This window comes from Periplaneta americana, chromosome 16, assembly GCF_040183065.1.
Source record: "Periplaneta americana isolate PAMFEO1 chromosome 16, P.americana_PAMFEO1_priV1, whole genome shotgun sequence".
In the NCBI taxonomy this organism is placed as follows: domain Eukaryota; kingdom Metazoa; phylum Arthropoda; class Insecta; order Blattodea; family Blattidae; genus Periplaneta; species Periplaneta americana.
The window spans coordinates 40,409,611-40,435,708 of record NC_091132.1 but is presented as its reverse complement, the minus strand read 5'-3'; the positions used below and the strand labels follow the sequence as shown (position 1 = coordinate 40,435,708).

The 26,098-nt window shown below is 34.4% G+C and overlaps 1 protein-coding gene across 3 annotated transcripts in view; it reads right to left on the bottom strand.

The window, feature by feature from the left end:
- The window catches only part of LOC138692205 (uncharacterized), a 58,158-nt gene that overhangs the window by 3,921 nt on the left and 28,139 nt on the right, over positions 1-26,098 (bottom strand). For 2 of the 3 annotated variants that reach the window (XM_069815294.1, XM_069815292.1), the window contains exons 3-8: positions 20,823-20,947; positions 20,460-20,616; positions 17,109-17,234; positions 6,526-6,681; positions 5,290-5,407; positions 1,697-1,954 (exon numbers count right to left, since the gene is read on the bottom strand). In XM_069815294.1, the coding sequence (XP_069671395.1) occupies positions 1,697-1,954; positions 5,290-5,407; positions 6,526-6,681; positions 17,109-17,234; positions 20,460-20,616; positions 20,823-20,947 (940 nt within the window). Of the gene's footprint in view, positions 1-1,696; positions 1,955-5,289; positions 5,408-6,525; positions 6,682-17,108; positions 17,235-20,459; positions 20,617-20,822; positions 20,948-22,067; positions 22,399-26,098 lie in introns of those variants that run through there. The other variant, XM_069815295.1, reaches the window with a different exon arrangement.

Sequence of the window (26,098 nt, the reverse complement as noted above, 5' to 3'; positions counted from 1 at the left end):
TTTTATATCATGTACTTCAGCTTTTTTTTTTAGCTATTGCTATGTGGTAGGCAGTTCTGTATTGAATAGTTTGCATGATCATTTTAAATTGGAAACATTTAGTGCAGCGAGATGAAGATATGGAAGCAATGCTGTAGTGATAGAATGAGAACTAAGAGGAAAATCTCGAAGAAAATTTTCTGCACTGACATATGTAATATTTTGCAGAATTAGAAGCACCTATATTTTTTAAAGAGAAAACACTACATTTAAAAATAACACGGTAGTTAGTTGTCATTTTGTTGTTGTAGTAAAAGAAAAAACGTAAATTATTGACTTCATCTTAAGGGGGTAGATGGATGAAATTTTGGTCATTTTCAGTCAAAAATCTCATTTTCGTTTTCTTGTGAAAAATGACATCGTGGAAAGACAATGGTTGAGATAAAAAAAAATGTGTAAAGATAGATTTGGAAGAGATGGATGGAGAGAGGTGAACCCGATGCCTAACAGCATCAGGGATTGGAAGAAGAAGAAGAAGAGGAAGAAGAAGAAGAAGAAGAAGAAGTGCATCAGCAATCTCTTATTTATATGTTGAGCAAGTTTCAATGCTCTGTGGTGTTTGGAAGCATAATAATTACGGAATATATAAATGGCTTTAATTTCATGAAAATTTTTCACGCTTTTTTCAGCACATTTCGACAGGGTTGAAGTGTAAAGACTTGTAATTTTGATGTTGGGAACATGAAATTTTTACTGAATGTTCTATATATTGTGATTAACAAAAATATCACTTTTTGGATAAACTGAATACTTCCGAAATTAAGAAATAAAACATATTTAGTGGATACTGAAAGTTTATATTTTGTAGTTGCATATATTTTTTTAATTTTTTCTCTCCCAGTTATAGATGTAAATTTAAAATTCTGGATACATAGTTCTTTTCTAACTATATCAGAGATGCTTTAAAAAAAAAAGAGTGATGCATGAAACTTAAATTTTGTAAGAGGAGGTAGATTTTGGAAATATGAAAATTATTTTTCTTAAATTTGGATAATTCAAAAATCATTCATCTGAGCATAATGAAATTTATATGCAAGAATATTTACAACCAGGGGATGAAAAATATGAAGTCTCTACCTTAAAAATAGTATAAAATAGAAATTTCGTCCATCAACGCTTAAGCATTATGAATTTATGATATAAGAATTAAGTGCAAATCTGTTGAAAGAAATGACGGAAGGGTGTATGTATGTATGTATGTATGTATGTATGTGGTATTAGGATGTGAGAAGATCCCATACTTAAACAAGAGACTGAAGATGATTTTGAGGAAAATATCTCTTTCTGTTTTCCCTGAACTAACAGGTTGTATGATCAACATGAATGTTTGAAGTCTTAAGGCTCATATTACATGGAAAACCTTCCCTTATAAAACTGTTATTAATATACCGGTACACATGTATTACAAAAATACATATTAAATACATGAAAAACTATTCTATTTTACATTAAACAGCAATGACCATATTAAATATTAAAACAAAAATTAAATTATATGAATTTACCCCAAATGAGCAACTATCGCGATTATTATTTTTTTAATTATTATTATTATTATTATTATTATTATTATTATTATTATTATTATTATTATTATTATTATTATTATTATTATAAGTAAATATGCAATTCATATTCTGAATATTGAATGACTTACCTTTCGTATAATCTAGTCTGTCAACACCAAGAATAATCTTCTCAGATTCTGCAAGTTTTAGGAACTTTGGTGTCGTTTCCGCAAGCTGCACGAAACGATCGAAGGGAATGCCAATTGGTAACGCCTTAATATGGACTGTGCGACCAGCTAGCTCAACCAGCATGTTGTTGCGGTCCACTCTGCAGCCTAGTCTTCGGGAACAGCAGTCGATGAAGTTGAGGCAGTAATCCTCAATGTGGAAACCCACCATGTCACAGGCTTAAAAAATAAATGTTAAATGATTACATATGTACCAAACACTATATGTATTTAATATCGTGGGCTAACTGGAAAAAGTTGGTAAGGTTCATTGCTTTCCTGTGTACCATAGTTACAAACTTCTTCCATTAAGCCCACTATATAAATCATAGAATGAGAAGTTATGTATTTATTTAGAATGATAATAAAGCTTCTGATTATGATCATAATAATATAATAATTAAAATCTTTCTAACTGCTATTATGATCATAATAATATAATAATTAAAATCTTCCTAACTGCTATTATGATCATAATAATATAATAATTAAAATCTTTCTAACTGCTATTATGATCATAATAATATAATAATTAAAATCTTCCTAACTGCTATTATGATCATAATAATATAATAATTAAAATCTTTCTAACTGCTATTATGATCATAATAATATAATAATTAAAATCTTCCTAACTGCTATTATGATCATAATAATATAATAATTAAAATCTTCCTAACTGCTATTATGATCATAATAATATAATAATTAAAATCTTCCTAACTGCTATTATGATCATAATAATATAACAATTAAAATCTTCCTAACTGCTATTATCCTGACTTCGAGAAGGATGTCTTCTCATGAAGGACGTGATGGTTGAAATTGACCCACGACTTCAAGACATACGTACTGCAAACGGGACTTGGAGCCGAAATCGACCGACCTGTAGTTTTCTTCAATCAAGTTCCAAGTTTTGTATATTTGTATTTGTGTTGCATTTAATTATAGTTATTACTTTTATGTATATTATGTAATTATTAGTTTGTAAATATGACATGTCCCATATCATGTATATGATCAGTGGATGCAATAAATGATTATGATTATTATTTCTGAGATATTTATACTTTATGGTAACAAATACATTATATATATATATATATATATATATATATATATATATATATATATGTAAACAAACTTCTCCTAAAATAGAGGTTGCCATGAAGGACAAAGTATATCAAATATACAAGTATTAGTAAATACGTACAATTTTATGAAAATGTTTTCGTGAGAAATATAATTATTATTGTGTTATTAATTTACTTTACATATGGTATGTAATTTCTCAGAAGATAGATTGAATATTTTAGAGCTATCAAAGAAACAGTCTTGGCCAAAGAGGATTCAAGATTGAACTCTTTGCAGAAATTAATACGTTTTTTGTAATCGTGCCTCTAGCACCCACTGATAACCCAATAATTTCAGTAGTTTGTAACTTATACATATGTAAGTAATAAGGAACAGTTGGACCATAAATTTGATTCTTCTCATTGTTCACATCTTCCAGTTGAGTTGTATTCAATTCGAAGTGGATAGTAGGATCTATTATATAGCCTGTTGTGTTGTTAAAGGCTAATATATCTACTTGCCGACAATTGCAACACAGCAGGGTAATAATCTGCACTTCACATTTCTTAATATGGCTGAAAAATTGTAAACATTGCCATGCTTTTGTACAATAAATACAACCCTTCTGTCAACCTACTTGCCTTATATAATTATGCCGTGTTATCAGTTTTTACATTAGTATTAAATGTAATATTGTGATCAAATTTCGTAATAAAACTATGTGCTGCTAACAACTACTAAGTTGTGTATTTTATAAAAGAAAAAAAAATTAGAACATTTTATTCGAATTAGAATGCTTCACAATATTTCACAAACTACATTGCCAAAATAAGTCCGTCGAGTTAGCTCTGTGGTAGCGTGTCCACTTCCAAACTAGCTGGCCTGGGCTCGATTCCCGGGGGGGTGTTCCTTATTTTTGGTTTACAAGACCAATACTTTTGTTAAATTATTAAAACTAATGAAAATTACCTTTTTTTCTATTATATTTTTTTGTGGTATTTGGGTTTTTTCTTCTAATCGTAAACACTTGCTTGTGGGTCAGAAATTTTAATATAAAATTTCTACCTCGGGACTAGGAGAGATGGTGGTGCACAACTTCTAATCACTAGATTGTGCACCAATATGCCTGGGTTAAATCCCAAATCTCTCTGCAGTGCATACGAAGAGAAGGCATACTTCACTGTTGATAGTGATTCGTCTGTCGGATGGGGACGTTAAGCCTGGCGGCCCCCTTGGTACTATTCGACAGGAGTAGGCTACATGCCGACACCGGGTTTCCCCTTCTTCCTTCCTCATCTTCATCATCATCATTCATTCCAACACTACTTACACATACACTCACCCTAGTACACGACATAACTCTTCACAGATATACACCATATACAGCGTGACCCGCCGAAATGGTGTACAAATAGAAAATGGGTCACAGTTCTGCCATCTATCTGCAGCATGCGGAACCCAAATCACGCAAGTGAAGTGGGTGGGATTGGATACACACACATACACACACACACACACACACACATTGCCAAAGTAATCATAATTTGATCGAAATTGTTTCAAAGGAACAGAATGCCAAGATTTTATTTTTTTACTGTTTTGGTATCATTCGTCACTGTAAAATTAATGTTTAAGGTCTCATTCGACTTATATAAGCATGCAAATTGAAAGGGAGAATGCAACATTAAAATAAATTAAAAAAAAAACCTATTACACGTTTTGTAATTAAGTGCATTGATAATTAGAAAATTAGGCATAAAGTTTGCGTAATTTGGCAACAATGTGTTGCTGGCTCACACACACTGTCGGAACAGTCGAGTTCCATCCCTTATTCACTTCAGTAGGGTTGCCAGATTTCCTAATAGCAGGAAATAGTGATACGTGTTAATCTTTTTATTTAATTATAAGAAAACCATACTTTTTATTGAAAAACCACAAAGGGATAAATCATTCATCATCAGTATTTCTAATGATAAGAGTGAAGATCGTAATCATATGGATAGTATCCATTGATTAAAATAGTGTTAACATTTACGGAGAAATTATTTTTTCCTGAGGAACTACATGTGTTGTATTCTTTACCTAATATAATTAGGAACATTAAATCCAGACGTTTGAGATGGTCAGGGCACGTAGCACGTATGGGCGAATCCAGAAATGCATATAGAGTGTTAGTTGGGAGGCCGAAGGGAAAAAGACCATTAGGGAGTCCGAGACATAGATGAGAGGATAATAAAATGGATTTGAAGGAGGTGGGTTATATTGGTAGAGACTGGATTAATCTTGCTGAGGATAGGGACCGATGGCGGGCTTATGTGAGGGCGGCAATGAACCTGCGGGTTCCTTAAAAGCCATTTGTAAGTAAGTATATAACTAACTAATATAAGCCCTGGAAAATAGTCAACATAGAAGTGTGTGCAATATGTATGATATTTACCTACCTAACATTCCTTGTAATATCTCATCATCCCATGGGAATAACCTCATAATATCCCATGAAGGAAAAGGGATGTGAAGAAAGAAGGCGAGTTTACATCTCAGCTTTTCTTCTTCAGTAACCTGAAATAAAAATGAAAGTTACAGAATAAAATATTTTATTTTTCGTCCTGAAACCAACCAGTTTTCATATCAGAGCAGAGATAGAGCAGTAGGCCTACTCTTATACTCTGGATAAATACCAGTATGTTACAACTTTTTTTTATTTAGTTTCATAAATAAATTTACATGAGTACGGTATTAAGAAAAATCTATATCCAGTAGGTGACGAAATTATGTTCATTTGCACTGTCATATTTATGTTTGTTTATTTATGTATATTTACTTTCCTATTATATGAAATATAAAAGGAGGTATTGTGATGCTGCAAAAGTTGAATTTTGAGATTTTCACGGAAATGCACATTTTAATTTATTATCCCCGATATTTGGTATTATGTATGCCTTTTTATGTATAATGTTTTCTCTTAAGTTATTGGGGGGATTTTTTTTTTCATATTCAGAATAAGCAATCAATTAACTGATTATTTATGTAAGTCATCAAACAAATATAAATCGAGTTCTAACCTTTTAATTTTATTGGTTAATATTACAATTTATATAATACTAATACTAGTACAGATACATAGATATGTACCGGTATGTTTTCAAACATTTCTAGGTAAGATTGATCAGAATAATAGCGTAATTATTTTCTTGTGAGATTGGTGTACCAAAAATCGAAAAATTACCGTAATCGAAACATTTGATTAGAACAGATTAATATCCAATTCATCTTGTAAAGGATTCTATTTTTATTTCAGTAAATATACAGAAGTTTTAAATAATTGCCACAAAATATATGTTATAATACTTTAAAACAAATTTACCCTCCCTCCTGCCCCAAAAAATTAAGTTGTAAATATATTTATTAAAACATTGCACATAATTTTATATTCTGAATTTATTTTGAAGTAATATTTCGTTGAAAAAATATGGACGTATTAATTTGTATCACTAAATTTAATATTAAGAAGTTTGTATGTGTGACCTAATATGTATTTATAATGTTGCAATTTCTTTTCAAAGTTATGTGTGTAGTAAAATAAACAGAATCAAATTATGTGACTTGTAAATTATATTAAAAAGAAGAAAATACATTTTTCTTATTAGGACTGCACAAGTTTGAAATGAGAAGTTTACCTGTCTGATGGTGGTAGCAGCTACAAGTAACTGGTAGTCATGGATCCATACTACGGGATAAGTCTCAAACTTTTCTTGGTCATCAAGTTCTTTCACAGTTTTCCTCAAGGCCTCTACTGTACAATTTGCAAATTCTTTATTCACGTTGCAGTAAGCCTGTAAGGAATATGAGGTATAATTAAGCATATAATTATTTTAAAATGAAATCTTAAATTTATACAGATATAAGTACCTATATTAAACACATAAAAAAGCTTTCTTTGATGCTATTCAAGTACTTGAATTTCTTGATGAAAAACTTCCAGGCCACTGGATTGGGCGTGGTTCAGCAATATCTCTGGCCCCATTGAAATGGCCCCCACAAAGCCCGGATCTTACAACACCAGACAACTCATTGTGAAGAATAATCAAGTCTCATGTCTCTCAACGTCGGTACAGGACAAATGAATTGCGCGGAAGTGTGAAGGAAACCTTTCGAAACATAACTCCTGAGATATTCTGCAATATGTCAAGGAGGACATGGAGATGCATAAATCTCTGTGTTGCGCACGATGGTGCACATACAGATGGATACATAATTTGTTCATATAAATATTCCACTATACTATACTATGATCAACTTTCAGTTGTACATACATAACGAAATATAATAAAGGGACGTTAACTGATGCTCTTTTTAAAACTGTTCTTAAGATTTTGTTTTGGATTATTTGAAAATGATCCATTGAAGTTTTGGATAGAAATGTCCAAATTGGAGCTGCATAGATATTATAGTCCTGTATATTATAATTTTTTTATTGTGATATAAAGACTGGTGATTTAAGGCGGATATACAGGTTTGAGGACTAAAAAATTAGGGAAATTCAATATATTTTTTTTCTCAGCAACTAATGACTCTTTCACCTTGCAATTTGACATACTCAGTAGGCCTATTCATTGTTTCTGCAATTATAGACTATTTTCAGATTTCCTAAAAGTTTCACCATTATGAGTCATTATCATAAAAAAGTGGCCTTTTTTGTGCACTGATAATGTCCACAAATATGAATATTTATGAGCCATTCTTTTTTCTGTTTATTCCTAAATGCCAAATGAACAATATGAACTACACTCTTTGAAACGTCTGCAATAGAAGTATTTTTTTTTTTAATTTCTTATGAGAAGTTAAATTCTTTATGTTTTTTAGGTAAAAGTTTTTAAATAAATTATAAATGTTACAGCAGTAATAATTGTAGTTCATCTTGTTCATAGGTATGAAAAAACAGTAAAGTTGCATGTGAAATTTACTGCAGTGTCTTAAAACTTACACAGTCAGTATCACAAAAATGGTTTTGAAAAATACAAGTTATGGAAAATGAGCGTTAAATGTACCTTATGTGTGGAGAGCTGAATAAGCGTATGCTCGCATGTTTATGTTCATATCTGCCAAAATATTGTATATATCGTAAAACTTCCTATACTGGCATAAAGATAAATGTTCAATCTTCATACAAAAAAAAATGAAAAATGACTTTTTTTTTACCTTCAAACCTGTATATTTTCATGTTTAGGTGAGGAGTTTGGACACTTTGGACTTTTTCCATTGCTGGTTGTCACAATCAAATTAAGACACAACGTTCCAAAGGAAGGTTCTCCCTTCGTCTTCAGGTGGAAGGAAGGAGAGAAGAGAAAAAAACCTACTGTTGGAATCATTACATATAACTATTCTGTATGACATCGTTGATTTCTGGCTATGGTGGAGATTATAATTAAGAAAGACCCGAAGTCATTAGCAGTATGTTGGCACTAAACCAAACGGAATAAAGAAGATGGGCGTGAAGTGGCTAAAAAATTGATGAAAGATACACAAAAGGAGTGGGGGGGGAACTGAAAAAATGAACAGATGTTATGATACCGCGATAGAAAACTAAAAGAAAGGTAAAAAGGAAAAAACTGGTAATAAAGGACATGATAAAACTACTACTGCCACCTAGCGGTAGCAGACACTACTACTAACTACTAAGCTGCAACACTAGGTTGCCGTTGTCTAATGGTGGAGATGACCTCAGATGGTCTACGTGGTGTTGGTGACAGCATTCTTCCCCTTGTATTGAATATTTTTGATGTCTTGTACAACTATGGGTAACCAAATATCCGGAAGCATTAGACTAGGTTGACTGATGGCATTGTCCGAAAAACTCATATGTACGGCTTCCTTGTATTTCCTCTGAGTCAGAGAAAGCTCAGTTTGTGGGATTGAAGTATTTTCCCACTTTATTTTGTGTCCGGATTCAAAGCTGTATATTCTCCCTTAAAAATTTGAAATAGCAAGGAATGTTTTTGTAATGCCCTTACTGGTTGAAATTAGGTCGATTATCAAGAGTTAAACATAAATATTTCACTGAAATAGTGACCTAAATTACTATCAATGTTTATTTGTTGTTTTCAGTAATGCCATCCATAATCGTCATTGGACATTAAATAGACTAAATGCTTTTGAGAAAAATGAACCTTTGCTCTTGGACTTCTGTTTTTAGCATTACGTTAAATATAGCTTACAAATATGTTTATTCGAAATTGCAGTCCGGCCATCGTACAGTAATTGTAAGCTCTCAAAGTGTAAGTTACAGATTACATACACACCAGTTCCTCATTTACTGTCTGTTTGTACCTGTACTTGTCTGTATCCACGACTAAATATTATTATCCTACCGCAACTAATACTGTACGTCATACTTATGTTTCACAAGTGCACGAATGTTGCTCCAGCGTAGACAATGATAACAGTATTATATGCCGTTCTTAAAACTTCGTCGTTAACTTAAGCACAGGCACTATTAAATGTAGGCCTATATATATATATATATATATTATTTTAATGTACCAAAGTACGTATGATTTTTCCATGCAGATATTCTGCGTCATCATATGATGAAAGAGTAATGGAACGGAGGGAACCCAAGAGTTGGAACTTAATCTGAGACGATTCTGTCCGACGCCGGGGTGGGTATCCGGTGTGGCTTAGTGGATAAAGCATCAGCACGTAGAGCTGAAAACCCGGGTTCAGATCCCGGCGCCCGTCGGAGAGAGTTTTTCTCCGTTCCATTACTCTTTCATCACTATTAAATGTATTTGTCTACCATGAAACCACTAACATTTAATTCATCTACGAAAGTAATATTTCTAGATATTGTTACTAGTTTTGCAATGGGAATATTTTGGAGAAATCGTGTTGAAATTTATTATTATTATTATTATTATTATTATTATTATTATTATTATTATTATTATTATTATATAGTGCAACATATCTTTTTTGTTTTGTACTTTTTTTTTACTGGTACTATACGAGATGCGTCCTGAATTTAAGATCCGGATTTTAATTACAGTACAACTAATTAACATACCGGTAATGGAGGAAAGGGTCAAGCATGTGCTTAGTTTAAAGTAGTGGTCATTTCTTAACTCGTAAATCAAAAAGAATTTCGCGTATGACAGACTAACATCTCGTTGCTCAGTTAAAATTGGCTACATGCAGCTTGATTCCTAATTTTAATGAGTTAATTACACATCCATCTTAATGTTTAAATTGTGTATAAAATAAGAGAAAAAAGAATTCAGATCATACAAAAATGAAGAAGAAATGAACAAATTTATATTGATGTAAACTTAATTGAACTTTTCCGTAGTTTGGGTATGTTCATTGTTGGTCATTGCGCATGCAAATCTTGCAATAGTGAAGGTATTCCCTGCCGAAAAAAAAAATCGAAAAATCGAAAGAGAATTGGGAGGACAAATTTAAAAGTACGCAAGACGCGTCCTTGCAAGGGGTTGGGGGCTGTACAAAATTAGATATGTGAGCTCCAAGCCTGTTGGCTACTAGTCTCACTCCGGGTTACGCTGGCTCCCCTGAGGGAGCTCTAGAAAATTTTGAAGGGGAAGCCGAAATTGGACGTAACCTCTTAGGTACCACATACGCGAGGGGGACTGAGATTTGATGAAGTGATCACGGAACGGGGCGAGGAGGAGTTGGCTGGTGTTTGCCGTTAGGATGGCAAGACGCTGTCATCTGTTGTTCGATGACAAAGCATGTGAAGGCCGTCGGAAGAAGCGCCGTGATATCTAAATCTGCAATTTGAGAGGTCCCTGTCCTTTCAATTTGCGACTAATTGAGTGGCCTTGTATATTTAATAGACAATTTATAGTATCTGAACTAGGGCATACGTCGTTTATAATAAGGGGGAAATATATATGGGGAAGGGCATATAGGTCCGTGGCCCATTTCTTATAGGGCTCATCCCGACATTTGTCTTACGCCTGAGGAAAACCACGGAATACCTTAGGCAAGATGAGTTGTCTCATGTATGAGACTAGCCAATTTGGCTATTATGTAGGAGGTGATTGTTGTCATGAGCCTTGTTGAATCGTCTTAATTTTGAGACAAGCCATTTGGCTATATGATGGCTCAATTACGAAGAGGGGGAGAGATGTAATTAGTTAATTAATTAAAGTAATTAGGGAGATTAATGGGGATATGAGTGCAGGTCCGTGGCCCATTTCTTTTAGGGCTCATCCCGACATTTGTCTTAGAGCCTTAGGAAAACCACGGAAAAACCTTAGGCAGGATGAGTTGTCTCAATATCAGAGACTAGCCAGTTGGCTCTTAGGTTGAATGACTCTATGAATCGATGGATATATACTAGCCAATTGGCTCTATGATAGTTCCATCGATCAACAAAAGTAGATATTGTTAGGGAGGGATTTTGTTTAGCCCAGTTAAGACAAGGTCATTTTAAAGCGGTTGCACTATCCAAGGAGTCTCATGGAGTTGAGTGGTGGCTACCAAAACCTGGGAGTAACGCCAGCCTCCCTGTCCTCCTGTCTCAATAGTATAGCTAATGGACCTGTCTGGTGTCTACGCCGTAACCTAGGATCATACTGGCCGAGGCCAGATATGAGCGGGTTGGGGTTAGCACGAGCTTCCGCATACAGGTTCCTAGCCAGTCGAGCAATGAACTCGTCTATGGTTGGCAACTCTAGTTCATCATGGAACTTTCTTCTCGAGGCGACTCGGGGGAGATGGGTAATGAGTCGAATCACCTGGTTTTGGATAACTTGGAGTTTACGGAGATGGGACACTGCCGCAAACCCCCATGCGGGTGCGGCATAGGTAATGACAGAGCGAATGAGGGTCTTATACATGGTAAGTCCTACCCTCAGGTTGTCAGGAGTTAAGGCCGCCAGAATGGGATAGTGTCTAACTATCAGCCCGTTGGCCTTACGAAGAAGGGATTGGATGTGATCTCGGAAGGTGAGTTGAGAGTCCATAATGATCCCTAAATATTTAATTTGGTTCATCCACGGCATTTCTCGTCCGAAAAGTGTGGGTGGTGGTGGTATGTCTTCGAGCCTCGCTCTTAGTGAAAAGAGTATGGCCTGACATTTCTCTACATTGACCTTGATTCTCCAGTCGTGGAACCACGGCTGGAGGTGATCTAAGATCGACTGCAATCTACGGGACGCTAATCTATAGGTTTTGCCCATCGCCAAGAGGGCAGTGTCGTCTGCATAGATATACAGATGACTACTTCTGCCGTGGATATAGCGAAACGGGAGGTCATTAATGAATATATTGAAAAGTATGGGCCCGATAATGGAACCCTGTGGGACTCCTGCGTGAATTTCATGGGGGGTGGAGAAACTAGTGCCTACACGGGTTTTGAATGTACGGCCTCGGAGGTAGTTAGAAATGAGGCGTATCATTCCATCTGGGACTCCCATTCCCAGTAACTTAACGAGGAGTCCCTCATGCCAAACCTTGTCGAATGCTCGCTCGATGTCCAGGTAAGCTGCAGCTACTACACGCTTCGTGCTCATAGCCCAGGTAATGTCCTCCGTCATGCGGAGTGCCTGGAGTGTAGTGGAACGACCAGGGTGGAAACCGAACTGCTCGTTCCTGATTTGGGGCAACACTACTTCAGTGAGGCGTCTATGAATGACCCGCTCCGCCAGTTTGCTGAGACAACTGAGGAGACTAATAGGCCTATAGTTGCTTGGATTCGTCTTATCCTTTCCGGGCTTTGGAAAGAGAACTACGTGAGCCTCTTTCCAGGGAATGGGATAGTGACCGGAAGCCAAGATGTTATTAATTATCTCTGCTATGCGCTTCATAGCTGACCTTGGGAGATGCTGCAATATAATTCCTTGGATACCGTCGGCTCCTGCGGCCTTATAAGGGCCGAGGCGACGAATGAAATGGGCGACCTCGTGGGTGTTCGTAGGTCGTATCCCATTTTCCGACTCCCTGCTAAGGAGGTCTCGTACCGATTCCTCAACAGCTCTGATATGGGGCAAGTTTAAATTTTGTTCCACGGGTTGAAAAATGGTCTCTAGAACATCTGCCAGTGCGGTAGCCTTCTCCTCAGGAGTAAAGGCCGTGACATCTGGACCGACTACTAATGGTCTTCTCTTCCTATATATCTCCGTCCTTCCACTTTCACCGTTGCTGTGTTTCTCGGACTCTATTTCATATGACGTCATCTTTGTCGATCACTGGGTTAAAATGACTCAATGCCAAATGTTTGTCATTTTGTAGCGGTCGTGTTGTTTGGTGTGTTTTATAAGTGCTACAAAAATCCTGCCAGCTACAACTTTCGTGCTATAGACCTAATGCTGTTTTTGCTGACGAAAATCAATGACGGTGCAAAAATTAATAGAAAATTTAGCTAGATTTGTGGTCCTACTGTTATGAGTAACAGTAATGTTACGCAAGAAAATTGTGTTGTTAGTTTAAAGAAAGACAAAATATCTTGATGAAGAGCGCAGTATTGAACATAAATTTGAGAGAACAATTGTTGTACAGCATTCGAAATTTCTGTTAAATTTTATGAAGCTCAAAGCACAGTTCATGGAATCGTAATATAAAAACCAGACTATGGAAATTTGCGTGCTAGATGTGTACTAAAAACTTATCGATATACACAAGCAGCAACGCTTGAAAATAGATTAGATTAATTTTGTTTAAATGTTTTGAAAATAATATAGACAGTTTATAGCACATTGACTAGATATGAAATTAGATTTCATAAACATTGAATGAAAGCATCAAAGTAACAAATAGATACAACGGTGTCATTAATAATTTCCAAAACAAAAACAAAGAAAAAAATGCATACACTTTCTGACTTAAAACAATTACTACCGTTTTCTGGGGGGGGGGGGGAGAGAAGTCTTATTAATTTTCTCGAACGTGATACTAAAATTGAAGACTGGACATAAAAAAGGCTGTAAGTGCTATTATCTTTGAAAATTAGTTTTTCCAAAATATAGTCAAAGTCCCTGGTTCAATTCAGTAAGAAAACAGGATAAACTCCATCGTAACCTAGCTTCTCCCATGGAGGTTAACATGTATGATATTACATTACTAGTTGTACAAGAAAGCCCTGCTTTCTAGACGTTTCTCATTGGCATTTATAGCTTTTTTATATCCAGTTTTCAATTAATGTTGTTACGTATTCTCAAACCTTGGAAATATCGAGAGACTCTATTGAGAACAAAAGATATGGAATATTATTAACTGGGATTGTGCTTTTGCACGGCTACGCACGACTTTACAACCTGGTTCGAACCTTTCAACTGATTCATTTAATACTAGGTCTGGTAGTAATTTTATTTAACGATGCTTTAAAATGCAGAAGTTATTCATCGTCAAACTTTAATCCAATCTTTATCCGTTAATTTTACAATAGAAAAAAGTGTTAAAAATTTGTTTAAAAAGCAGAAAATTTCCCAACTGAACTGTACTTTAAACATTTCAAAATTTTCAACATTAAACAAATTTATTATTTTATTAAAATATTTTAACAAAAATCTTAAGGGGACACGCTACTGAGTTTTCGTCAATTTTGGTCAATGTTAAAAGTTAATTTTTTTTTTTTTTACTGATGAACAGTATTGAATAGGAACAAACCCGTGCACCATTTCATTGTAGGTAGTCTTAGCATCATTTTAAAAGTTTAAGAAACAAATTATCTTTATATGGGACCCAGATATTCGTTTACTAAAATTATAAACACTTTTTTTTACATTTTATTTTTTTCCGAGTACATTTTTCAACGTAAAATTGTAAAAATAATTGTGTACGTGTAACTCATCAACATCTATCGATTTTAAAATTTAAAAAAATTTACAATCAAAATTGTGTAGATTAGAAATCTCAGTAGCGTGTCCCCTTAATAACTTTGAAATGTATATAAAAATATGAATTTTCTACGTTTATTTGAACCTAAAAGTAAAACCAATGCAGCTTTTTATCGTAGCATGAGTCAAGGTCCTAGATTATTAAACAAATGCTATTCTAATAATCTTTTAATCACTAATCCTCTCCAAATTAATGATAAAAAATTGTATTGGATTTATAGTTCGGGTTTAAAGATATTTAACACTTTTTAATTAATCTGTAATTTCTTCACTATCACTTTTATAGGCCCAGTGATTTATAACAAAAAACATTATCTTAAATATATTAGGTTATTTAGCGTCGATGGGATTGGTCACAGCGAAATGGTATTTGGCGAGATGAGGCCGAGGATTCGCCATAGATTACCTGACATTCGCCTTACGGTTGAGGAAAACCTTGGAAAAACCCAACCAGTTAATCAGCCCACGCGGGAATCGAACCCGCAACTCCGGATCGCAAGCGCCTCAGTCGACTGAGCTATGGCGATGGCTATCAAGAGGAACCAGGCCGATTGGACGGCCAAGAAAGAGATGGACAGGCCAATATCTCTAAGCTATTACTTCGAAAGGGGAAAATCAGTATTTAAACTTTGTTAAGGAAGATGATGATGATGATAATGATCGTTTAGCTTTTTAGACCATAAAATAAACAGGAAGATGATGATGATGATGATGATAATGATCGTTTAGCTTTTTAGACCATAAAGTAACCAAATCTTGTTAAGGAAGATGATGATTATAATGATGATTGTTTAGCTTTTTAGACCGTAAAATAACCAGGAAGATGATGATAATGATCATTTAGCTTTTTAGACCATAAAGTAACCAAACCTTATTAAGGATGATCGTTTAGCATTTTATACCATAAAATAACTAAACCTTGTTAAGAATGATTGTGATCGTTTAGCTTTTTAGACCATAAAATAACCACACCTTGTTATGGATGATGATGATCGTTTAGGGCCGTATTCATAGACATTTTTAGCGCTGACTTTCGGTAGATTATCAGCGTTTTTCGTATTCATAAACCAGTGTTAGCGATATGATATGATATGAATCCTGTACAAGTAACCAATGGATAGCCGGGGCTAGCTTAGCACGCTCGTAGCGCGTGCTGCGAAATGTCTATGAATAGCACCCTTAGCTTTTTAGACCATAAAGTAACCAAACCTTATTAAGGATGATCGTTTAGATTTTTATACCATAAAATAACCAAACCTTGTTAAGAATGATGGTGATCGTTTAGCTTTTTATACCATAAAATAACCAAACCTTGTTAAGGATGATGATGATGATGATGATGATGATGATCGTTTAGCTTTTTAGACCATAAAACAACCAAACCTTGTTAAGGATGATGATGATGATGATGATGATCGTTTAACTTTTTAGACCATAAAATAACCAAACCTTGTTAAGGATGATGATGATGATGATGATCGTTTAGCTTTTTAAACCACAAAATAACCAAACATTTTAAGGATGATGATGATGATCGTTCAGTTTTTTAGATCATTCATAAAACAACCAAACCTGTTAAGGAAGAAGAAGAAGACGACTAAGAAAAGAAGAAGAAGATGATGATGATGATGATGATGATGATCATGATGAAGGTGATGGTGATGGTGATGGTGATGGTGATGGTGATGATCGCTTAGCTTTTGAGATCATAAAAATGTCATTTGTGTGCGATCCAGAAAACTAAAGTTCATCTTGTTCGTGTGCATGGTGCATGATCTTATTTATGTTTATATTGGAATGGCAGTTCAAGAAAATAGACTATGAACCGGAATATTATTCGCAGTACGATAAAAATGACTGAATTGTTGCGAAACACTTAAATAGTGTATTGGGAAAGTATGTCTCCATTACACAATACAATTCTCATTATACGATTTTGAATTGTATTATTAAGTTTAATTGACGTCAACTGTAATTTGTATAGCATTTTTAAAAATAAATTAGGATATGGCAGATTACCGATAGTTACTGTAGGCCTACTATATAATTTTGGAGTAAATAACCTGAATGCAGAAAAACTTCCTTATGTTGATATTTTCTCTCCAACACAAAGACTACTTCTTAGCCTAGTCTGAAACAGACGTCACGGATTCAAACCTGGTCCTACGTAGTAAATTTAAGGATACAGTTCTGAGATTACGGTGCATGGTGCAATGTAATGAAATAGTGCAAGATTTTCACCTCGAATGTATTATCAGTGCTAGAAACATTCAAATGAATTGGTCATGGAATATATTCACAGTTTGATATTGTAGACCTACTTACGTATTTCGCAAATGAATCAATATCCTTAATGTATTATATTTATACGTAATACGTTAAATCTTATTTGTGTATGTACTTACGTCCCAGGTATGGGCTTTGAATACAGCTCGATCAGGCATCGAGTGGAACAGTGGCCAAAAGGTGCCGTTACAGCAGCCATTGTAGAAATCATCAAACTCTTGTTCCGGGATATGCACCGCGATAACCTTGTAAAAAAATATATAAGATGATTTTATAAATGTGTATCATACTTCTGACGTAAGGCACTCTATTGAGAACATTTGCGTAAAATGTAATCTGATTGTAATAAGAAAGTTTTTGCGTTACTAATAACTCTTAAGTTATCTACGAAATGCAATAGATATTACATTTCATTACCTTACAAAATTTATTTACATTATTTTGTGTTTTGTGTATGTTTTTATAAAAATAGAATTTTGTTAAATGCATTCGAAATGAGACAGAAGTAATAAATTAAAACAAATTACATTTCTAGTGTTGACACTGTACATACTTCGTATTTGCAAACTTCAGTCTGAAAACACATGTAGGACATATTTTTAAATCGATGAAAAATTACGGAGTACGTTTAAATTACGTTTCAATTTACAAGATGTTTTATTATATCTCTGCCGGTGGCTGACATTGAGTTTGAAGTGGCTTATCTTGGTCGTGAGTACTAAAAAGCAAAACAAAAGATATCTGGTCGCCTTCATTCCAATAATGTTCTAGTCGCTGCTTGCTTGTGTGTAAGTTAAGAGTTTTTAATCATACTTTTCCTCACAAATTGATACAACCTTTTGCTATCTCTCTTCCTCCTCACCGCAAACTATTAGGGGAGAGTCGGGTAGTATCGGACATCGGGTAATATCGGACAGTGCGTTTCTTTCATCTACCACCATATGGAAGTACCTGAATGACATCGTTACGTTTCTCTATGCGACATCACAGAAACGTAACCATGTCAATCAGGTACTATCATCGTGTGGTAGATGAAAGAAACTCACTGTCCGATATTACCCGCTGTCCGATACTACCCGACTCTCCCCTACATTTCATAGAGGCAGAGATATAATACGAGATCTGTACAAATTGAATGACATTAGAAGTGGTATATGTACTTCTTGACAAAAAATTTGGCATTCTGAAACAAGATATCTTAGGCCTATGTAATTTTAGCTGTAATTTTGAGTTTTAATTAAGATTTTTATCGATTTATTGCATATGCATCAGGTTAAGGAACATATACGTCAACGTATGGAAAAATCATTATAAATTTCCTAATATTTAACCTGCTTACTTATTTACTTACAAATGGCTTTTAAGGAACCCAGAGGTTCATTACCGCCCTCACATAAGTCCGCCATCATCGGTCCTTAACCTGAGCAAGATTAATTCAGTCCCTACCATCATATCCTACCTCCCTCATATCCATTTTTATATTATCTTCCCATCTACGTCTTGGCCTCCTCAAAGATCTTTTCCCTTCATGTCTTCCAACTAACACTAAATGCATTTCTAGAGTCACCTATACGTGCTACATGCTCTGCTCATCTAAAAGTCTGAATTTAACGTTATATCTGGTGAAGAATACAATACGTGCAGTTCTCGTTGTGTAACTTTCTCCATTTTAGCCCCAAATATTTTCCTAAGCAACTTATTCTCGAATACCCTTAACCTCTGTTTCACAACCATACAGAACAACCGGTAATGTAACTGTTTTATAAATTCTTTCAGCATTTTTGAGAGCAGATAGGACGAAAAAAGCTTCTCAACCGAATAATAGCGGGTATTTCCCATATTTATTCTGTGTTTAATTTCCTCTCGAGTGTCGTTTATATATTTGTTACTGTTGCTCCAAGATATTAGGTATTTGAATTTTTTCACCTTTCCAAAGGATAAATTTCCCATTTTTATACTTCCATTTCGTACTATGTTCTGGTCACGAGACATAATCGTATATTTTGTCTTTTCGGGGTTTACTTCCAAACCTATCTCCTTATTTTGCTTCAAGTAAAATAATAATCTGCAGATGGATAAAATATTGCAAATGTCGCAGAAACTCTCTACTTTAGTAGCCTAGTTTAAATATTAACTAGCTAAGAACTATCAGTAACTAAAAGCAACTAACATAATTTTTTTTTAGATGTGTGCATTCATACTCGTATATGCAAATTAAAAAAAAATATTTTTTCACATAGTATGTAATAGTGAGTAAAGAAAATAGTGTACACCTGTTAGCTATGTCTAGCATTTTAACATATTCCTAAAATGATTAACTACAACCTGTAAAAAATACATAAAATTACAGCTGAAAATTTTCCGCATCTGCAGTTTAAATGTTAGTTAATTACAATGATTTTTCCGTGCGTTGACGTACAATATTCCTTAAACTATTTTTAAAATTGAACTCAAGCAAACATTCTCATGTGGGCAGATAACAAGATTTTTTTTTCTTTCACAATTTTAATGATGTCAAAACAAGTGCTTATACAAATTTTGGCCACTCGACCGCAATTATGAGGGCTATCCAGAAAGTAAGTTAGCCTAGCGCCGTTTACAGGAAGAAAACACAATTTCATGGAAAGATTTTATTGGAACAGATACAGAAATTGTTGAGATATTTTTTTACATATTCCCCCATCGGCAATGAGATATTTGGCATACCGAGGGATCAACAGAGAGGTACAGACGGCTGTCACACAGTGATTCCGATCCTAGGCTGAAGACTTCTACGACACAGGGATACAAAAGTTGGTCTCATGGTATCTCAATTCCGATGGGGAATGTGTTGAAATATTGCTCAATAATTTCTGAACTGTTCCTGTAAACATTTCCATGAAATTGTGTTTTCTTTCTGTAAACGGCCTCAGAGAAACTTACTTTGTGGCGGCTATCGTAATTGCGCTCGAGGGTCAAAATTTCTATAAGCATTTGTTTTGACATTACTAGCATGGTGGAAGAAAAAAAATAACTTTTTTATCTGCCCCCATGAAAATGTTTGCTTGTCAGTCTTTTACATGTCATTTCAGTTAACGTTATTACTAAAATTACTGAAAGTACTTTATTTGCAAGGACCTCTAGTACCGATATAAATATTATGACAGCGACTTAAAATATTACTTTGGTTTGCGTTGAATAGCACCATACACGCAGAGAAAGTGTAATAATCATATATTAAAATCTAAATTGTTTAGACGTCAGGAAGAAAAATAATAAGGCAGTGATGATCTTGAAGGCAAATGGTGGACATTCCAGCGTATAATATATTAAATATCAAAATTGGCGCCAAATGTTTTGTCCAGGACCGCCTCAAGTTTCCACCAGAACGATGGGAAATTTCGTACTCACATTGATGATTTGAAGTGGAATTCATCGTTGAAATTTGACGGTTTTGTTTAAATATTAAATAATATTTTTTTTTAGTTTACCTGTTTTGACAATAGCCCTGCGGTGGGCGCTTTGTCGTCTGGGTCGGACTCTGGAATTGATTCCAGGGGCTCTTTGGTGTGCAGTCCAGACCAACCGATCCAGAGCCCTCCGCAGTCGATCACAACGGGCGCTACTGCAGTCACCAAGCCCCCGGCACTACAAAATAGGCACCACAAAACCGTCCGAAAGGGGATATTCTGCCAATTTCCATCTCTCTTTTCTAATTTCAGAAATTTATCGATCTCGTATTTGATTTCAAACTCTGAACTAACAATCATGAAACTATCATCAGCTTAATTTGTTCATGACATCGCGAATTAAAGTTGTAGGAAAAGTTATCATTGTAAAACACAGGTACATACCTTGCCTTTCTGGAGAGTTCACCATCTTTATTTTTGTGGAGAACGAAAGGAAGACGGTTAGACACCACGATAAGTGGAGCTGTGATCTGATGTTGAACCATGTCTTGATTTTCGGTAAACAATATCTGTAACAGTTCAGGAATGTCACAATTTTGTAAGGCCCATATCAAGAGGATATTCAGTTTCAAAATATTGCTGTTGATGAAAGATTACTAAAAGATCATCCGCCCAAAAACGAGGATGACCACAAGGATCCAGAACAATGTTAAAGATGTTTTTACAATAATGAAGACAATTATCATAGTGAATACAAAGACCATAATTTGACAATAATAAATATTTATACATTGTTCTATTCAAAATTAATTTAGAAAATATATGAAGTCGGAGAATTTGCGGTGCGTCCTTTAAAATGCTCATCAAGAACTTCTGAATAATACAATTATTGAAACTTACAGATTTGATCCTTTAAAATGCTCATTAAGAGCTTCTGAATAATACAATTATTGAAACCTACAGATGTGATCCTTTAAAATGCTCATTAAGAGCTTCTGAATAATACAATTATTGAAAGTTACAGATTTGATCCTTTAAAATGCTCATTAAGAGCTTCTGAATAATATAATTATTGAAACCTACAGATTTGATCCTTTAAAATGCTCATTAAGAGCTTCTGAATAATACAATTATTGAAACCTACAGATTTGATCCTTTAAAATGCTCATTAAGAGCTTCTGAATAAAACAATTATTGAAACTTATAGATTTGATTCTTTAAAATGTTCATTAAGAGCTTCATAATAATATAATCATTGAAACCTACAGATTTGAATAAGTTATAAGTATATTTTGATAGAGATCCTCGTGCACCGAAAAGAATGTCTTGAACATTCTATTTGGTTGGTGAAATGTTATAAATACACAAACAATACAATACAACAAGAAAACAATAGCTTTAATTACCGGTATATAATTATTTTTTCATTCCTCTAATTTATAAGTTTTTGTAATTGAAAATATATTTTAAATAGACATGTTTCTTATTAGTTTTGTTTTCTTAGAAATGTCAAATCTCTTCAATATCAAAATGAAGTAAACTGACAGATAAAAGTTTCTCATGTCATTACATATCCAACTCTTTTTTATCTCTACAACTTTAATTTGACCCATGGAAATCGAAATGTCAACAAACTCGACTACACTGTTTTTTATAAGTATTTCGTAGCAGGCTAAGAATGCAACCCACCAGAAATCGGCCTCTCGGGTTTCGCCGATTGTTTCCAATTGTCCACTTCCTGGATCTGAACGGCCAAGTCAGAGCAGTTGGTCCGGGATAACGATGCCGCACCAGCCCTCACTTTATATACACACGCACTGACATTAAGCCTTCCCGATTTATGTATATTATAACAAGAATGACCAACATATGTTTTTCTTCGTGTGATGTGTTTTGTATACGTACATTAAAAAAAGCATTCGGCTATCTTCGGGTTCGAACTAGAGGTCATGTGAACTAATGAACCGGCCGTTTGTTCTTCACGCCAGATTCACGTGACAGAGATGTGAATTACAAAAGCTCGTAAAATTATTAATACTCCAAGGATACTCTCTAAGACCTTTAGTCGATTTTTAGGTACCGCATCCAAAAATACGAAGTTTATGGAAGAATCTCTTGTAGATTTGAGGTTCCAATAAGGCTGACGAACCGGTCTACTGATCGATTTGAAGAGGCTGTTGAGGGGATTCTTCTATCCCCACCACCGGGTATCTTCTTTTTCACTATGGAAACAACATGCTCTGAAAGATGACATCTAACTGATGACCGAGATGGCACTCCAAAAAGAAGTTCTTACGTACATCAAATTTCACACTACATCTGCAACCTCCCCTACCGACGTGACATACTTAGGACGTCAGCATGAGATAACAGCTCCAATATCTTTGAAGTTTTATAACTGTGAAATTATTACGCTTTTTGAGGCACAACCGTATGTCACGTGTACTCCAAGCACGCACTTCGAAGCTGTGACTAACGAGAAGTCATCGCGAGTGGAGGGAGACATTAGCATCTCACGTTAATAGCCCATGCTAGGTCATTATTGCTGTTCGGATGTTTAATGTAACTCACGGTGATCCCAGTACAAACATCTGAAACGGAACATACATGCTTTCCCATTATAACCTTGTACTCAGTAACACAAAAGCCATATTTTACGTAATCGTACATTCGAGAAAACAAGACCGACGAATACGCTCTCATTGTCTAGTGCATAGCGCGATAGTTCAAAGTCATGGCCATTTACCAAATAGTCATTTACAAAGAAGAAGAATCTATTAACCAGCTTAATGAAATAACATTCTTGTACAGTTTCCCATACATCATGCAGAGGTTTTCTCACTCCCCTTTTGCGGACTCTTAAATCTATTCATTCATTCATTCATTCATTCATTCATTCATTCATTCATTCATTCATTCATTCATTCATTCATTCATTCATTCATTCATTCATTCATTCATTCATTCATTTACTTATTTATTCAGTCATTTATTCATTAATTAATTTATTCATTTATTCATTCATTTATTTATTTGGCTGCAGTGCGATACAATGTTGAATGACAACATTGATTTCGGTCATATATATATATATATATATATATATATATATATATATATATACACACACATAGGTAGACTATGTTACATTATATGCACACATACATTTTAAAATTTATTTTACATGTATTTTAACTTATTTTCCTAATTCGTTTTTTCTCTTACTTCTCAAAAATATGTTCCTAAGGATTTTATTATTCATATAAATATTTTTATATTTCACTTTTCGGAAAATCGGCGAAACTACACAAATTAGTTAAATCGAGCATTTCTCACACAAATATCAGATTTTATTACATATAACTCGTGATTAATTATTCAAATCATTGCTATGCTTATTACTGTGAACACCTTATTGGACTTACGTTTAGATTTCGTTGTAACATTTTGAATATCTGAGGATGTCGTATAGGCTAAGACGTTCATAAAATTTCTTCTGTAAGATGTATTAGCAAATAATTTTGCAAAAAATGATAAATCATATGGTTGAAAACTTTAAAATAAATTTATAATCTTGAACTGATTTATCTAAAAAAAATAAAAAATGAATTGTAAGATGCATGGAATTGAATTCAGGACCTTCACGTTCATAGCCAGTTACTCTGCCAATTCAGTTACCCCACCATCATACACAAACAAAATATAAAAATATATTGATTATTTTAAATTAGATCCTTTGAAAGACAATAATTATTATTGAACTTTGTCTCGGTTAATGAAATCCACAAAACTGGCGTGACGTCAGAAGAAACCTAACTTCGTCGGGTTGCAGAGGATAATTTTGAATCGTAAATACATTTCATATTGTCGGCAAGTATTTGACAAGACATCTTAAAACGCTTGAAATGGCGGACCATTTCAACAGCTTACCGATCCTTCTTCCTAGCAGCCAACTTGAACATCTAACGAGCGAATAAACTTCTACGTGTATTGTAGCCTACTGTGTCTTGTATAGGGTGTCCAGACGCCCTCATTTTCGTGGAAATATCCTCATTTTTACGTGTCTGTCCTCCGTCCGCGAACAAATTTGTAATTTTCCAAAATGTCCTCTTTTTTATACGTTGATGCTTCACAGTTTGTAATGGGTGCCATAACGATAGGCTTTGCCCTTTTCATTAATTTCATCTCAATGGACAGATGAACGTAACAGGTTGACAATTGAATCTGTTTAAGTTCCGTTACTGGCGCAATACAATTTTAAAGAATATTCCTGCCAGGATTTTTATAAATATATTTTGAACAAACCTAAACTACTGCAAGGAATATCATCCTCAGGGAAATATCTGTGAACTTGCTCTGTTTTATAAGCACTCTGTAAATATTATCATGTTCTTTTGTGCGAGATCGTGCGTATTTGCTTGTTTTCCGCACAGAACCAATACGCGGTAAGTGTGAAATACCACATTCAGTATTCCCAACCTAACACACATAACAATTTCTCTCTTCTTACCGCTTAAGCGCGACATTCATTTTACTGCTTTAGGCTTTTATCATATTATTTTTAGAGACGTTTAACATAGTAATAATTATAAATTGGAAACTTACCACTGCAATTTCACCTAAATTGCACTGTTAATTATTGTTTTTAAATATTTGCAAAAATTAAGTAAATTCTACTACTCCACGAAACTTATTGCATTCCTGATACAAGTAACATTAAGGAAGCTGTGAAAAAATCAACAAGATTCCAAATGCCGATATTATTACTGCAATATGTTATATAAATAATATTGTTAAAATATTAAAATGAAAAATAAGTCAGTACATAACCTTACCGTTTGTTTTAAGTTCGCATTTATAGACTGGGGGGGGGGAAGACAGACGTATATCTCGGCCTGCTGGAGTATAGTAAACACAGAAAACATTTTATAGTAACAATGTTGAAGAAAGATATTTTGGTTTTCCGAAGTTGCCGTCATTAAACAGAAACCAACATGGAGATTTCATTGCAACTAATTAGAAATTCGTCTTTCAGGATGTAATAAACGATCTTCGCACAAAATAATGTACGATGCACGAGCGGTATGTTTGTTTTCATGTTCTCGGAAATTAAAAAAGCTCAACTACGTTTCGCTTTTTCAATCTTTTCCTCGAACATGAAAACGTCAACATACCGCTCTTGTAATGTATATTACTATTGCAGACTTTGTAATTACTTTCCACTTAACATCTAGATTCATTTTCAGCTTAGTTGTTACATTAGCTTTCTTTTGTATTATGCTTTGCGGTGTTTTGTTTTCATCTAAGTCTAAGACTTTGCCTCCAGATGATAATATGTAAGAGTTCGTAGAGCACATTGTGGAAGGTAAGAGACATTCAGAAGGATTACATCAAGCAATAGAAGGAAAATAAAATGTAGAAAAGCAAAATTAAAATCAGACCCTTTTGGTTGCTAATATCTGTAATTTGTGTAAATGTTCAAAATGTTTAATTCATGTTTATTACTGTTACTAATATCCTTAAAAATTACTGAACTCTAGATCTTTGTTATACATAATTTCTTTGCTGTTTCCATTAGGCATGTCCTCGTTTTTTTACCATGTCCTCATTTTTCCACCCTACTGTCCTTTTTTCATGTCAGTGGATCTGGTCACCCTAGTCTTGTAGCCAGTGCTGCTCATCGGAGTGACTACAACCGCGGAGGAATCGGAGATTACGAA